At 34.6% G+C, this 18352-nt stretch overlaps 1 protein-coding gene across 1 annotated transcript in view; it reads left to right on the top strand.

The window, feature by feature from the left end:
* LOC149126552 (uncharacterized) overlaps positions 1–18352 on the top strand; it is a 494872-nt gene that overhangs the window by 379030 nt on the left and 97490 nt on the right. The window contains exons 4-5 of the mRNA XM_089332866.1: positions 10801–10856; positions 13105–13201. Coding sequence (XP_089188992.1) covers positions 10801–10856; positions 13105–13201 — 153 coding nt within the window. The remainder of the gene's footprint in view (positions 1–10800; positions 10857–13104; positions 13202–18352) is intronic.

Below are 18352 nucleotides of genomic sequence, written 5' to 3'. Positions count from 1 at the left end.
ATTTCCAAAGTACGATTTATGGATTACAATGGCTTCCCCACCCATACCGTCCCTCCCACCCACAACCCTCCCCTTTCCCACTCCCTCTCCCCTTCCATTCACATGAGGATTCATTTTCAATTATCTTTATATACAGAAGATCAGTTTAGCATACATTAAGTAAAGATTTCAACAGTTTGCTCACACACAGAAACATAAAGTGAAAAATAATAGATGATTTTTTTTAAATGATGATGAAATCAGATCAGACCTATTGTCATGTTTAATCCCAGTGAGAGTCAAGTTGGGAGTTGATAATTTCTTTTTTTTTTTTTTTTTTTTTTTTTTACAGAGGATCAGTTTAGTATGCATTAAGTAAAGATTTCAACAGTTGGCACCCCCATAGAAACACAAAGTGAAATATATTGTTTGAGTACTCGTTATAGCATTAAATCTCAATGCACAGCACATTAAGGACAGAGATCCTACATGAGCAGTAAGTGCACAGTGACTCCTGTTGTTGACTTTACCAATTGACACTCCTGTCTATGGCATCAGTAATCTCCCTATGCTCCAGTCATGAGTTTCCAAGGCTATGGAAGCCCTCTGAGTTCTCCGATTCTTATCTTGTTTAGACAAGGTCATAGTCAAAGTGAAAGTTCCCTCCTCCCTTCAGAGAAAGGTACCTCCCTCTTTGAAGACCTGTTCTTTCCACTGGGATCTCACTCACAGAGATCTTTTGCCAGAGTGTCTTGGCTTTCCATGCCTGAAATACTCTCATGGGCTTTTCAGCCAGATCCGAATGCCTTTAGGGCTGATTCTGAGGCCAGAGTGCTATTTAGGACATCTGCCATTCTATGAGTCTGCTGAGTATCTCGCTTCCCATGTTGGATCACTCTCCCCTTTATTTATTCTATCGGTTAGTGTTAGCAGGTACTAGACTTGTTTATGTGCTCCCTTTGTCTCTTAGTCCTTTCATTATGATCAATTGTGAACTGAAATTGATCACTTGGAATAGTGAGATGGCATTGGTACATGCCACCTTGATGGGATTGAATTGGAATCCCCTGGTATGTTTCTAACTCTACCATTTGGGGCAAGTTAGCTTGAGCATGTCCCAAATTATACATCTCTTCCCTCTCTTATCCCCACTCTTATGTTTAACAGGGATCACATTTCAGTTAATTTTCAACACTTAAGAATAACTGTGTATTAATTACAGAATTAAACCAGTCATATTAAGTAGAACAGACAAAAAAACTACTAAGAGGGATAATGTATTAAGTTGTTCATTAACATTCAGGGCTATGCTGATCAAGTAATATTTTTACATTTTATATGCATTTTATTTTTTATTTGAAAGGCAGAAGACAGAGAGATGGAGACTGAGGCAGAGAGACAGAGAGAAATCCTCCCTCTGTTGGTTCACTCCCCAAATGCTTGCAACAGCTAGCACTGAGTCAGGCTATAGACTTGGGCCAGGAAATCAACACAGGTCTCCCACGTTGTGGCAGGAACTCAATCATTTGAGCCATCATCTGCTGTCTCCCAGTGTGCATGAGATCTGAGTGTCCCATGCAATGTCTTAACCACTATGTCAAATGCCCATTCTTATTAGTCTTACTGTAGTGAAACACAGAAGGAAGCTGTCATGGAACACCAGAAATTTATAAAAATTATACACAAAAGTGTTATGTTTTATAAAAATAAAAGTCCAATCAAATGTGAACAAATAAAGATATATCTATTAATTAAAAAATAATGCATCACTTCCAGTTAAGCTAATTTCCAAAGTATTTTCAAACATATGTTACCAGTTAATATAATGTAATAAGCTTGGTTTATATTGAAAAGCTATTTGATATAATTCAATGTCCATTTAATTTTCATTGTTAATAAAATCAAAACAAATCATCGTAGCAAATAAGAAATACAAAGATATATACTCAGTGTAATAAGGAATATAACTATTATATCTTTATATAAACTTTAAGCTACCAGCCTATATAATTCTTTTATGAAACATTATTAAAATTATTTCAGAGGAAAGACAACGTTTGTACACTAATGGTAACAATGTAGATTGGCGCAGCTGTTATGGACAAGTTTGGAGGGTTCTAAAGAATTTTGAAACAATGGGGCAGGTGTTGTGACAGAATGGGTTCAGGTGTCACCTACAATGCTGGCATCCCACATGGGTGCTAGTTGTTGTCCCAGCTACTCTACTTCTGACCCAGTTCCCTGCTAAAGGCCTGGGAAAAACAATGGAAGATGGCCCAAGAATTTGGGTATAGCAACCCACGTTGGAGACCTGCCACCCACATTGGAGACCTGGCAGAAACTCCTAGCTCCTTGCTTATGCCTGGCCCAGTCCAGGCCATTGCTGCCAGCCAGGGAGTGAACCAGTGGATAGAAAATTTTTTCTTTGGGTGTCTCGTCCCCTATCTTTGGAACTGTGATTTTCAAATAAATAAGTAAATATTTAAAAGAAGAATTTTAAATAAAACTGATAAATGATCCAACAACTCCACTCTGGCACATAAATCATAAAGAAATGAAATCACTAATTTGTAAACAATCTGTACTCCCATGATTATTATTGCAGTATACATAATAGTGAAAATATCAAAACAGCCTATGTCTAGTGATGGTTGAGTGAATAAAAAAACTGTAGCATAATATAGAAATGTCTATCATTCAGCCTTAAAAAGATAGGAAGTCATGCCATTGCCACAACATAGAGGGAAACAGGAGACATTGTACTAAGAGGAATAAGTCAGACACAGAAAGAAAAGTATTGCATGGCCCCACTTATTTGTGGAATCTAAAAAAAAAAAAATCAAAATCGTAGAGACAGATTTTGAAACAGAGGGAAGAATGAAATGGAGAGATGTATGTTAGAGATTATTGCAAAGTAACAGATATGTAGAACAAGCAAGTCTACTGGATTACTGTGTAGCATGCAGATATATTTAGATTCTTGCTAAATGAGCTGCTCTTGCCACAAAATTTTTAAGAAATGGATAACTACGTGAGATCATAGATATATTAATTTGCTTCAATGTAGTAACCATTTATTATCTTTGTATATATCCCATAACAGTAAATCATGTTGCATATCTTAAATATGTAAAATTCATTTTATTTTTTAAAAGTTTAATTAGTTTGTTGGAAAGGCAGAGTTACAGAGAAAGAGGAAGAGACAGAGGAATATATCTTCCACTCGCGGGTTTACCCCTTACATGGTCATGATGGCCAGCAGTAAGCCAGGCCAAGATTGGGAGCCAGAAGCTTCTCAAGGTCCCCCACATGGGAGACAGGGGCCCAAACACATAGGCCATCCTCTGCTGCTTTTCTCAAGCAATTTTGGATGTGGAGCAACAGGGACTCCAAATGGTGCCCATATGGGATGCTGGCATCATAGGCAGTGGTTCTACGCACTATGCCACAATGTGGGTCCCAAAATTTATTTATTTATTTTTTAAAAACAGTCTTTGAATTAAGAGAAGATGGGTATTTCCAAAGTCTCTACTATTTTTACATTGTGCTACATTTTACATTGCATAAAGTTTAAATAATAAGACAAATAAATTACATGAACAAGCATGCTGAAGAAAAGAGAAAGAATAAACGGTTTAATACTTTCAAAGTATAATTTTTCAAAGCTAAAGCCATTAGCTAATAAATATATAGAAATGGTTCATCGAAAATGCCATCTAGTAAGTTTTCTGAATCAAAGTTGAAAACAAAATGGAGAAGCAAAGAGTCACATTTAAAACAGCAACAAATCTATACTGGAAATACACCTAAATGCCAGTGTGAATCTAGAGGGAGAGCACAAAACTAGAAAAGATACAAATACTTGCAAAAAGGGAAAAACACTTCCCAGGTTCTCACAAGGGAAAACTGAATAAAGACGCAATTTTCTAAAAATTAGTTTGTACAGTTCTAATCCAATTATTATGCAATGGGATTTTTCAGAATTTTTTTTTTGTGATTTTCAAAATCATCTATAAGAGGAAAAAGAAGGGTTATGGCCCAATAATATTTGAAAATAAAATTTTAAAGGTGAATTTCCAAGAGCAGATATCAAATACACATATGTATAATTTATATATATAGAAATAAAATTTTAAACAGAACAGTTATAAGACTAGATTATCCATGAAAAAATAACTCCAACATGGATCAAATGTAATCTCACTGAGGACTATTTTTTTTTTGACAGATAGAGAGAGACAGTGAGAGAGAGACAGAGAGAAAGGTCTTCCTTCCGTTGGTTCACCCCCCAAATGGCTGCTATGGCCAGAGATACTCCGATCCGAAGCCAGGAGCCAGGTGCTTCCTTCTGGTCGCTCATGTGGGTGCAGGGGCCCAAGCACTTGGGCCAACCTCCACTGCCCTCCCGGGCCACAGCAGAGAGCTGGACTGAAAGAGGAGCAGCCGGAACTAGAACTGGCACCCATATGGGATGCCAGCGCCACAGGTGGAGGATTAGCCAATTGAGCCACGGTGCTGGCCCCATTGAGGACTATTTTCATCATATAATTTAATATTGTAAGTCATATTCATCTTTTTAATTATGTAATACATTTTAAGTTCTTTGCTTATTGTTTATTTCTGTCCACTGGAGTAGAAAAATCTATGACAGAAATTTTGTCTTTGTTCACTAATATGTTTGAACAGTACTTGGAACATAGCAAAAACCAAAGAAATACATATTTACTTAATGAATTATTTCAAAATCAGGAAAGAATGGATTAAACTATATACAATAGCAGCATATATCATTGCCTAGTCAAAATATTTATTTTAAAAATTAAGATATTATTATAGAACATCTGTAAAAGTGGTTGGAAGAGTTGCTACAGAACTGCAAAACTGGATCACTTGGATAATGCACAGCAAGGAGATCACTAAGTGGAAAAAAAAAAAACCCACATAGATATTTATTGCCAAGCACAGAGTTAGCACTCAATTCCCAGACTCCACAAAGGATTAAAGGCAGTGAATCTGAATGTTCAAAGTTGGGGGATGAGCAGCCGGTGGGCCTCTGGTTGGTCGACAGTGTGCATAGCTTTCTTTGATTGTGTCAGTGATGGGGTCAGCATTTTTCTTTTGGAATGGCAAAGGTGGATTCCAGTATGTCTAGGTCTAAGGTAGACTGGGTGGGTATTTGTTTTATTAGGGACTGTGAGTTCCTGCAAAGTACCCAGCACAGAGGATAGCATAGAGATATAACTATGCTAGCTAAAGGGTTAAGTCTTTTGATTCCGATTGGAAACTGGCATTAACCTTATTGTACTCAGTCTTTACAGAGGAACCATAGGTAAGGAAATGTTTCTGAAGCTTATTAAGTCTATTCACAGGCATTAGGAGCCAGGACTCCACTTCAGTGTCACTAAGAAATCTAAAATAAACATACAATTAACTCATGGCTTGCATAACATTATTAATGGGCCAGACATAGATGGGTTAATTTAAATATAAGAATATAATAAAAGCACTTATTTGGAAAGAAACTATACTTTAAATATTAAATTTATATTAAGTTGACAAGAGATTAGAGAACCACCAATGGTGAAATTTCCAAGTCATTTCAGATTTGTGACTCTGGTTATTTACATTTTTTCCTTCTATCTTAAGGTGTTTTTACATTCCTAATGTTTTTACCATTAGAATAATGTCTTATTCCAATTTCCATGAATTAGCAGATAAAACATATTTAATGGGCAGGAATAATATAAAGATGTCGGCTTCTCACCATAACAGAGTAATAGTACTGGAGGTAGCCCTATGCTGTAAATGAAAATTGATTGACCAAATTAATAATGAAACTATTTTTCAAACATTTTGTAACACATTGCACAGAATTGTGATCCCTGAGAAATGGAAAATGCATGAGGAAATGCCCATTGATTAATTCAGCTTTGTACTCAAGCACAATCTAGGCAATAGGTGGACTTCTGTACAGAAAACATTACAACACCATAAGCACAGTGTTGTTTTTTTTTTTTTGCTTTTTGTTTCTAAACGGACCTAGGAAGCAAACATTGTAAATTAAGTGACTACAACAAAGTACAGCACTCACTATAGGAGGAATACAAAATACAGATTTTCAGCTATGTAAAATCCATAATGCTCAGCAAACAATAAGATGTTTTAAGTCATGCAAAGAAGCATAAAGAAAGAGTCTTTTGTCCAGGAGAAAGCTAGTTCATAGAATGACTTTGACATAACTCAGAAATTGAAACTAGTAAAAACAAGCAAACACAAATACCAAGAACAACAAAAATTTGTTCAAGTGATGGTTATAAAATAACATCATGGCCTTAAGTCCAGGCTTTAAAAATGTGATCATAATGAATAAACAGATGTAGAAATTTGTCAAGGGAAATGGGATCTATAAAAAAGAACCACAGTGGCATCATCTTTTTTATATTATATTAGTAAGCTAAGTTTTCCTATTTTTCTGTATCAGTCTTCTTAATATTTTGTCAACTTTATTGTATTTTTAAACAGTCAATTTGGGCTTTGTTAATTTTATTTTGTTGATTTCTGCTATTTATGGTTTTCTTTATTCTATGTATTTTGTATCTAATTTGTTATTTCTTTTACATAATAATAAAAACTTAGGTCATTTGTTTTAGACATTTGATCTCTTATAAGCATGTAAATCTATGAATTTATTTCTAAGTACTGCTTTTGGTACTCCCCCAAATTTGACATATTTTATTTTATTCTCATTTATATTGAGATATATTCTAATTTCTTTTTGATTCCTCTAATTTCCTTTGTGATTGGTCTTTGGAGCATGAATTATTTAGAAATGGATTCTTCTAAATCCAAATATTTGGGTATTCCTAGATACTCTTGTGATTAATTTTTAATTGAAATTTGTTATTGTCAGATAGTGTACTCTGTCCTTGCACATGGTCTAGGTAAATTGTTCATAAACACTAAACGCTGTGTACTCTAATGTGTGAGAATTCTGAAAAGGTCAATTTCATACATAATATAATAATAACAATAACAATAATAATAAAATGGTTTTATTCAATAAATTTGACAACATAGATGAAATGGATGAATTCCCAGGAAAACAAAGTTTTCAAAAACTAATAAAGGTATAATGTAAAATGTGAATTACCCACATATCTAGTTAAAAGTGGGACTTATTATTTTAATAAATAGAACTTTTTCATAAAGAAAACGAAGTGTGAATTGTTTTACTGTCTCATTCAGATTCTACTAAGAAATTTAGAAATACCATACACATTATTTTTCCAAAAGTAGAAATAAAGAGAACATTTCTAAGCTTATTTTATGATGCCAACATTATACAAAAGCTGACAAAGAAATTCCCAAAAACATCAGATTAATATCACTCATGAATAAAGATGTAAAAATTCCTAGCAAAATGTTAGCAAAATGAAGCCAACAATATATAAAATAGATAATATGTACTGAGCAAATGGGATTTCTTCAAGGAATGCAAGGTTATTTTAACATTTGAAAATCAATTATTATAATTCACTCTATTAACAGACTAAAGAAGACATAGTTTGGAACCATCTCAATAGATTCAGAGATCACATTTTCTCAATTTTAAAAAAGGGCATATCCAAAATACCTGTGGCTAATATGCATAATGGTGAAATACTGGGTGATTTTCTTTAAATTGGCACTATGATAAGGATGCCTGCTTTTTTCACTACTATTCCATGTCATGCCAATGAGGAATGAAAAAAACAAATACGATTTGGAAAGGAAAAATTAAATCTGTTTCTACTTGCAGATAACATAATTGTTTACATAGAAAGTCACAGGGAATTTTTAAAACAACTGCTAGAATCAGTAGGTGAATTTATGAGTGTTGTAGGTCACAAAATTAATATATTAGCAGTGTGCAGCTAGAATATGAACTAAAAATTAATCTGTATGCAGTATTATTTTTAAAAAGTGGAATGCACAGTTTAAAATATAACAAGACTGCAAAACCTCTGCGTTGAATATTGCAAAACATTGCTGAGAGAAATTAACACAATTTTAATAAATGGATAAATCATCATGTTTGTGGATTAAAGGATTTGAAATTGTTTAGAAGTTAAATTTTCACCCTCCTCCAACTGATCTATAGAGCGCAATCCCTATGCAAATTTCAATTTGAAGAAATATAAAAATTTCTTGCAGAAATATAAAAGCTGATTCAAAATTTATTTGGAAATGCAAAATACCAAGCATAGCCAAAAGTTCTTGGTGAGTAGGGGGAGGCTTGAAGACTTACAAAAAGTCTACAGTAACTAAGACACATTGGATTTTCTTTAATGAGAAATAATTTCATCAGTGGAATAGATGAGAGCCCAGAAATAGACCCATAGTTATACAGCACAATTGAATTTTACAAGCATCAAAGCAAATCATTGGAGAAAGTCTGTTCAATACAAGAAGCAAGATCAACTGAATATCCATATGGAAAAATATGAGGATTGAACTCTACCCAATATCAAACATAAAAATTAATTTGAGAAGCATCATAACCCAAATGGTAATGATAGTTCTTAAGGCAAACAGAGGATATTATCATTGCAAAGTAAGGGTAGCCAAATATTTCTTAGGACATAGAAGATAATTACTTAAGAAAACAAAATCAACAGGAATGGATAATATGAGAAATACAAATTACAGTCATTATGAGATGCTACTCTACAGCCACTCAAATTACTGAAATTTTAAAAAATGAAAATACCAAATGTCAGTGAGCATTTGAAGCAAATGGAATACTCTCACATTACTGCTGTGCATGCAAATGGTACAACCTTTTAGGGGAAAAATGTAGCATTTTCTTACAAAATTACACTTAAACCCACCATATGAACTGGTAATTTCGTTCTTAGGTATTTTGCAATAGAAGTAGAAACATATGTCTACAGCAAGAGTTTAAGAAGGATGCTCTTGCTACTTTTATTCACAGAAGCCAAATGTTGAAAACAACCCAAATGTCCATTGAAAGGAGAATGAATAAATGATTTCTACATTATGCAAAGACACAGTTATCAACCACAAAATGAAACAAACTCCTATTGCATGCAATAATATGGAAAAATTTTACCAACATTACACTGAGTAAAAAAAGTGAAACATCAAAGAATATATAGTGAATTATTCTACTTATACTGTATGGCAACACTTCAAATATTGATGTGATAATGGGTTTTATGAGTGTTTCCATTTTCAAAATTCATTGAATTATGATTAGTGACTTTCACTATATACAAATTTCTCCTTTAAACTGAAGCACACTTTGAATTCTTGACAACAGTCTTGCTTTTCATAATGATATGGATTAGAACTTCTGTAAGTATATTTCATGTAATTCTAGGCATTAGTAAATGAGTAAAAAATATAGTAATAGAAAGCAGGTTTCTTTATTGATGAAACAAATTACAAGCATAGAAAAAAGAAAGGTTAGAATGTACCCTGTGGTACTGGATTGCAATTGAAAGTAAAAATATTAAATTCACTTCATATATGTTAAATTGATATCCATATACATTATATGTATTCTATACTGTATATATAATACACCTATATTTAAGTAAGTTACATGAACACTCACACACAGATATGCTTCCTAATTTTGTCAACTAATAGGTGACACTAGTAATTATGAGACAACTACTATATAGATTTTGGTTTCAAAATATCATTTTCCAATAAAAAGACTGAGTGATACTTATAAAGGTTGAATCCCTCAGAAAATATATGAGTCTGCAATATATTGCAACACCAATTAATCAAATGTTAATAGTACATTTTATCAAAAGGACACTGGAGGTAATTTGCATGACTCACACTTGGCCAAATTTGGCACAATTTGAGAATCAGAGTAAATATCTGTAGTAAATAATAATGATATTAATGGACTAAAAATCATTGAATAAAAATACACAAGTCTATACAATATATAAATAAATTAGAAAAATTCTTCCCTCCAAGTAATGATTATACAAAAAAAAATTGATGAAGTTGGAAATTAAGAATGGATGCTAGAATTAGTGGCTAAATTTTGATGAGTAACTTAAGTAGTTACACACACATAAAGTATTTCACAAATTAACCTCAGAATATGTCATATAAGTTATGTGTTTATTACAGAAAACAGTAACTTTAAAATGGAGAAACCTAATGGAGGCAGCATTTACTAAGATGTCAGAGTTTACCTCATTAATTTTGGGTCTTAAGTACCTGGTATAATTGCTAAAGTGAGTGTAATATCTATATTATTCCTGCCGAAGTCCAAAACAAATCTAATCATGAGGAAATGTGAGACAAATCCAATCTGAGGAGTACATTATAGTCTAGTTTACATTCTAGTGTGATACCAGATTGTACCTTGACTGAGAAGAAATAGTCAGAAGGTTCATGCCTGCATTAATTTATAAATTTTAAAATTAATGTTGATTAGATAATAGTACTGCATTACCATGAAATTCTATGATTTTGATCATTTTGCTATGATTTAAAAGAATAGTTTTGTTCTTCAGAATATACACTGAAATGTTTAGGGCTAACAGAGAACAATGTCTCCAACTTTGTTCCAAAAGGTTCAGAATAAAATATTTATTTGTATATTTGAAATAAAGATAGAATCAAATGTAATTGGGACAAAAAATGTAAAATTAGCCAATCTGGATAAAGTGCTTATGGGATTATCTGAATATTCTTGCAACTTTTCTGCAAGTTGAAATAACATTAAAATAAACTTTTCAAGAAAAATAGTATACTTAATAATAATATAAGTTTTTGACTCTTTTAAAGGATAATCTTGTCTTCTGCCAACATTATTTGGAAAGAGATGTCAAGACTACCTAAAAGTAAGTGATGATTGTGTGTAATTTCTAGGGGATTTTTTTTAACATTGTGGTATATGTGCAAATTATTGGCTGAATTATATTTTCATTTTACTTGAAAAGGTGATTTAAAAGGGGATACATTCCTAGCTTGCATCCTGTTTCCCATGTAACAAAATGATTTTTCATAGACATTATTTCAATTTTGTATTGAAAATTTAGTAACTATGATTCAACTGCTACATTTCCTGTGTTATACAATTTCTTAAATCAACTTATTATATTCATGTATTTTTTTAATTTATCACTGCACCTTATTAACTAATCATTTGGTTATTCTTTCAGTTGCCATTTGGTAATAAAATATATTATTTCTATGGGGCAGATTATCTTCAAAACTCCCAGTAGTCAGACTAGCACACTTGGGTTGAATAACTTTGGACTGTAGAGAATATTGACTTGATCTCTTCTTATTATTTCACAATTCTCTGCCATAACTTTATTCTATTGGTTGATTCATGCTAAACAATGCATTGTTGATTGTTGTTGTTCATTCAAAAAACATGTAAGACTATGTTTTTCCATTAAAGATTAACATCTTTATGAATCAGGTGAGAATACTCAAAAACAATAAAACAATAATAGTAATAACTTCTTGTATTTGCTCAACTTTTTGTTGAGTATTTTACTGCTACCTTTTTTTTTTTTTTTTTTTTGGATAGAGACAGTGAGAGAGAGACAGAGAGAAAGGTCTTCCTTTTTCTGTTGGTTCACCCCCACAAATGGCCGCCACGGCCGGCGTGCTGTACCGATCCGAAGTGAGGAGCCAGGTGCTTCCTCCTGGTCTCTCATGCGGGTGCAGGGCCCAAGCACTTGGGCCATCCTCCACTACCCTCCCGGGCCACAGCAGAGAGCTGGCCTGGAAGAGGGGTAACCAACCGGGACAGAATCTGGCGCCCCGACCGGGACTAGAACCCGGTGTGCCGGTGCCGCATGCGAAGGATTAGCTAGTGAGCCACAGTGCAGGCCAGTAATAACTTCAAAAATTTAAAATGACAGACTTAAGCCCTTCCATGATTGTTAAAATAAGATATGGTTAAAATAAGATATCTCATTGTTTGATGTGAATTATATGCCATTCAAAACCCATTTATTTATTTCTATTGTATCTATAACTGCTCATTATACACATGAAATTATTTTCAGTTAGTATAAAACTAAAGATTATCAGTGTCACAGTTGCTATTCTCAAATAGGCAGCTATGAAAAACAGTATCCAAAATATATGACATGGATATATAGATAATAAGTCCTCCTACCTCAAATTGGATATAGAATATCACAAAAATATGTTAAATATTCTTGTTTACCACATGTAAACATTAGAAATATGTCTTTTCAATTTATTTTCTATACCTGATTCGATTAAATGTTATGAGTATAGACCTGATTTGCCTTTTTTTTTTTTAAGATTTATTTCATTTATTTGAAAAGGAAGCATTGCACACATACAGAGGTGGGGGAGGTGGAGAAGAGGAGAGGGAGAGCGAGCTCTCCCATCCACTAGTTCACTCCCTAAACTTCCACAACAATTGGGCCTGGACCAGGCTAAATCCAGAAGACAGCAGACAGGAACGCCATCAGGTCTTCCACATGGATGCAGAGGCCCAAGGACTTAGGCCATCCTCTGGGTGCTTTCTCAGATGCATTAGCAGGAAGCAGGATTGGAAGTGGAACAGCCTGTACTAGAACTGGTGTACTAGAACTAGAACTAGATTTTCCTTTTGAATTCCAATTTTCTGCTTTTTCTGTAATAAAGCAAAGGTTGTTAAACCTTCATCTCTAATAAATAATTTTTCTGATAATGAGATTGACCATCTTCACTTAATTCAAGAGCTAAACTGCCCACATTTTAAATCCATCATAAAGTATATGGGATATAACTGTGTTGGGTCTTCTATTATTTTTTCTTATAATTGCACTATACTTGAAAGATAAAAAGTAGAATATTTTCCACAGGGTAGATAAAATGTTTACAATATATGTCTAACTTTTTAAAAATGTATTAATGTTACACTTGTAAATATAATTCATATAATTGGCATATTAATTTATCTCATATTTTCATATTCATGCCTACTCTGTTAATTGTGCATGGTGAAAATTTGTAGCTGGATTCTTGTGCCAGGACCCACATTCTCCCTTATACCACTTCATTCATTCTACTGGTTATCTATGAATTTATTTCTTCCAATGTTTTCTTCTTCTTCAGAGGTTAGTACTTTATTCCCATCTATTTGTTATGGGGTTGAGATGAGAAAGGACGTCATCTTCAGTGTTCAGAAGAGAGGATATTTTGAAAATAAGGTGTAAGTATTCATAAAAATGATTTAGTTTAAAAAGGTTTATTTTTAAATGCCTCCTCATTTAGACAAAATGACCTTGGTTTCCATTATCTTCCATCTAGTCAACTGTATACTCCTTGGGAGCAAACAATGATTGCATGTATTATCTCAGGAAACAGATGCTCTGTTTCCACTTGGTAATATGTCTATCATAAAGCTTTTAATATCATTGTACAGAAGTTCATGTTAGTTACCCTAGAGTAATAGACAGCAAAGAAAAAGGGTACTGATTACTATTTCTAGTCTTAGTTGCAGTATTTTTGCCAAGTACTTGCCAAGTACCATAAAATTTTTATTAGATATATAGCATTTATTTATATGTCAAGTTTGAAGAATGGGATATTTTCATGCCAAATTTTATATAGTATTCCTCAGTATTCATAAGCTACTAAATTCATTGATGGTATTGAAAATTTCATTTTGCAGGAAAGGAAATTAAATTATATAGAGAGTAGTATTTGTGGTTTGAAATGTGTCTCCAGAACTCATGCACTTAAATTCTACATTCTATGTTTCTATAAAACCACATGAATGAATGTATGAATGAAGAGATAACCATGCTCATACAGTGAAGAACATTTACTGTCTCTTTGTGCCATCTAACACGCTTCAGTTAACTTTTGTAAGCAATCATTTACTGAGAACTTACCATGTACCAGGAAGTATTCACAATGTAACAGATGTCCTCATCTCAAATGATGCAAAGATCTTTTCCTAGTGAAGAAACTTACAGTTAAAAATTAAGAAAAACATGCCATTTATGTACTGTACAATACCAAAGAAGATGTGGTCTGAACAAGCCTTAAAGCAATACTACTTGTGCTGAATCTTGAAGAAAAGGTCAAAACTGTGAGCTGCACACTGTGGTAATTGAACACCAGATAACAGATAATGCACATGGAAAGGCATAGAGGTGTCCATGAGAAGAGCAGGCAGTGTGTAGGATGTCAGATAGGAAAGGATGATTTATTATCAACTGGATCTTGAGAATTGATATAAGCCAGAAATAATGAACACAAATGAACCATAGTATAATTGGTTGGTTTTTCTCTGAAACGATATATCATAAATGCATTAACTGACAAACACATGGTAAGCAACAGAGAGCAAAACCTGACTAGGAGGACAAATGTATTTAGGTATTAAAACCTCAACCTAGTGTACATGCCCTCGTCATTGGCTTTGGTAAAGCCAACTCTTTAGATAATTGGAGGGGACATTCACTCACACCTCATCTGCAAGTGAGCTCCAGTGTCTATGCTTCTGGTCTTGGTAAGGGTATGATCGCCACACATCCAGAGTTAAGGTGCTGACAAATTATTCCATCTCACTCACCTGAATCAAGTGTTGGTCCATAGACTGTTTCTTTCGTATTTAGTTACTTTGGGCTGTTGCTTTCATTCCTTTTGCTTGCTGTGATGCTATACTGTAGCCTTGTCACATTTAGGGCTGTGACACTTGTCTTGGTCAACAAATCCATAACTCCAGATTTGGATTACACATCATTCAGACACTCGATAAAAATCCTGCCATCTCGGCCAAGGACCTCAATAGACAATTTTCAAAAGGGGAAATCCAAATGGCCAACAGACACATGAAAAAATGTTCAGGATCACTAGCAATCAGGGAAATGCAAATCAAAACCACAATGAGGTTTCACCTCACCCCGGTTAGAATGGCTCACATGCAGAAATCTACCAACAACAGATGCTGGCGAGGATGTGGGGAAAAAGGGACACTAACCCACTGTTGGTGGGAATGCAAACTGGTAAAGCCACTATGGAAGTCAGTATGGAGATTCCTCAGAAACCTGAATATAACCCTACCATACAACCCAGCCATCCCACTCCTTGGAATTTACCCAAGGGAAATTAAATTAGCAAACACACATGCTGACTGCACCTTAATGTGTATTGCAGCTCAATTCACAATAGCTAAGACCTGGAACTAACCCAAATGCCCATCAACAGTACAATGGATAAAGAAATGATGGGACATGTACTCTATAGAATACTATACAGCAGTCAAAAACAATGAAATCCAGTCATTTGCAACAAAATGGAGGAATCTGGAAAACATCATGCTGAGTGAATTAAGCCAGTCCCAAAGGGACAAATATCATATGTTCTCCCTGATCAGTGACAACTAAGCAAGCACCAAAAAGGAAACCTGTTGAAGTGAAATGGACACTATGAGAAACAATGACCTGATCAGCCCTTGTCCTGACTGTTGATGTACAATTTTAGTATCTTTAGTATTTAGTATTTTAGTATTTTTTGTTCTAGTTAATACTATTGATTGATCTCTGCAATTAACATACAATTATTGTTAGGTGTTCAAATTTAACTGAAAAGTGATCCCTGTTAAATATAAGAGTGGAAATAAGAGAGGGAGGTGATGTACAGTTTGGCACATGCTCAATCAGACTTGCCCCAAACGGTAGAGTTAGAAACGTGCCTGGGGATTCCAATTCAATCCCATCAAAGTGGCATGTACCAAAGTCATCTCACTAGTCCCAGTGATCAATTTCTGTTCACAATTGATCATGATAGGATTAAGAGTCAAAGGGATCACACAAAGAAGACTAGTGTCTGCTAATACTAACTGATAGAATCAAAAAGGGAGAGAATGATCCAACATGGGAAGTGAGATACACAGCAGACCCATAGAATGGCAGATGTCCTAAACAGCCCTCTGGCCTCAGAATCAGCCCTTAAGACATTCGGATCTGGCTAAAAAGCCCTTGAGAGTATTTCAGGCATGGAAAGCCAAGACACTCTGGCAAAAAAACAAACAAACAAACAAACAAAACACCTAAATGAAAGATCTCTGCGAGTGAGATCCCAGTGGAAAGAACGTGCCATCAAAGAAGGAGGAAACTTTCTCTGAAGGGAGGAGAGAACTTCTACTTTGAATATTACCTTATGTAAATAAGATCGATGTCCGCGAACTCAAAAGGCTTCCACAGCCTCAGCAACTCATGACAAGAGCCTAGGGTGATTACTGACGCCATAAACAAGATTGGCAATTGTTAAATCAACATCAGGACTCACTGTGCACTTACTCTCCATGTAGGATCTCTGTCCTTAATGTGTTGTACTATGTGAATTAATGCTATAACTAGTACTCAAACAGTACTTTGCACTTTGTGTTTCTGTGTGGGTGCAAACTGTTGAAATCTTTACTTAATATATACTAAATTGAACTTCTGCATATAAGGATAATTGAAAATTAATCTTGATGAAGAATGGGATGGGAGAGGGAGTAGGAGATGGGATGGTTGCAGGTGGGAGGGAAGTTATGGGGGGGAAAAGCCACTATAATCCAAAAGCTGTACTTAGGAATTTTATATTTATTAAATAAAAGTTAAAAAAATACTGCCATCTCTTTTCAGAAATCACTGGGCTCACTGTGCTAATCATATCCAAACTTGTCTTGGTTTTTGATATTGAATTCTGACATAATCTTGCAAATTTCTCTAGCTTTTCAAATTTCTTTAGCATTTCAGTTTCACCTGCCATTATCTGTACTACTCAGTTGAATAAGCTTTATGGAATGAATTATTCTGACTTTTCTTTGCTTTTCTCGGATTTCTTTTTTTTTTAACTTTTATTTAATGAATATAAATTTCCAAAGTACGGCTATGGATTACAATGGCTTCCCCCCCATACCGTCCCTCCCACCCACAACCCTCCCCTTTCCCACTCCCTCTCCCCTTCCATTCACATCAAGATTCATTTTTGATTATCTTAATATACAGAAGATCAGCTTAGCATACATTAAGTAAGGATTTCAACAGTTTGCTCCCACACAGAAACATAAAGTGAAAAATAATAGATGATTTTTTTAAATGATGAAATCAGATCAGACCTATTGTCATGTTTAATCCCAGTGAGAGTCAAGTTGGGAATTGATAATTTCTTTTTTCTTTTTTTTTTTTTTAACAGAGGATCAGTTTAGTATGCATTAAGTAAAGATTTCAACAGTTTGCACCCCCATAGAAACACAAAGTGAAATATATTGTTTGAGTACTCGTTATAGCATTAAATCTCAATGCACAGCACATTAAGGACAGAGATCCTACATGAGCAGTAAGTGCACAGTGACTCCTGTTGTTGACTTTACCAATTGACACTCCTGTCTATGGCATCAGTAATCTCCCTATGCTCCAGTCATGAGTTTCCAAGGCTATGGAAGCCCTCTGAGTTCTCCGACTCTTATCTTGTTTAGACAAGGTCATAGTCAAAGTGGAGGTTCTCTCCTCCCTTCAGAGAAAGGTACCTCCTTCTTTGAAGACCTGTTCTTTCCACTGAGATCTCACTCACAGAGATCTTTTGCCAGAGTGTCTTGGCTTTCCATGCCTGAAACGCTCTCATGGGCTTTTCAGCCAGATCCAAATGCCTTTAGGGCTGATTCTGAGGCCAGAGTGCTATTTAGGACATCTGCCATTCTATGAGTCTGCTGAGTATCTCCCTTCCCATGTTGGATCACTCTCCCCTTTATTTATTCTATCGGTTAGCGTTAGCAGGTACTAGACTTGTTTATGTGCTCCCTTTGACTCTTAGTCCTTTCATTATGATCAATTGTGAACTGAAATTGATCACTTGGAATAGTGAGATGGCATTGGTACATGCCACCTTGATGGGATTAAATTGGAGTCCCCTGGTATGTTTCTAACTCTACCATTTGGGGCAAGTCAGCTTGAGCATGTCCCGTATTATATATCTCTTCCCTCTCTTATTCCTACTCTTATGTTTAACAGGGATCACATTTCAGTTAAATTTCAACACTTAAGAATAACTGTGCATTAATTACAGAATTAAACCAGTCATATTAAGTAGAACAGACCAAAAAAAAAAAAAAAACTACTAAGAGGGATAATGTATTGAGTTGTTCATTAACAGTCAGGGCTATGCTGATCAAGTCACCGTTTCCCGTAGTGTCCATTCCACTTCAACAGGTTTCCTTTTTGGTGTTCAGTCAGTGGTCACCGATCAGGGAGAACATATGATATTTGTCCCTTTGGGACTGGCTTATTTCACTCAGCATGATGTGTTCCAGATTCCTCCATATTGTTGCAAATGACTGGATTTCGTTGTTTCTTACTGCGGTATA

Source organism: Oryctolagus cuniculus, chromosome 5 (genome assembly GCF_051225735.1).
Source record: "Oryctolagus cuniculus isolate XC-2025 breed Fujian yellow rabbit chromosome 5, ASM5122573v1, whole genome shotgun sequence".
In the NCBI taxonomy this organism is placed as follows: domain Eukaryota; kingdom Metazoa; phylum Chordata; class Mammalia; order Lagomorpha; family Leporidae; genus Oryctolagus; species Oryctolagus cuniculus.
The sequence above is the reverse complement of the archived record's forward strand: the minus strand, read 5'-3'. Positions and strand labels throughout refer to the sequence as shown.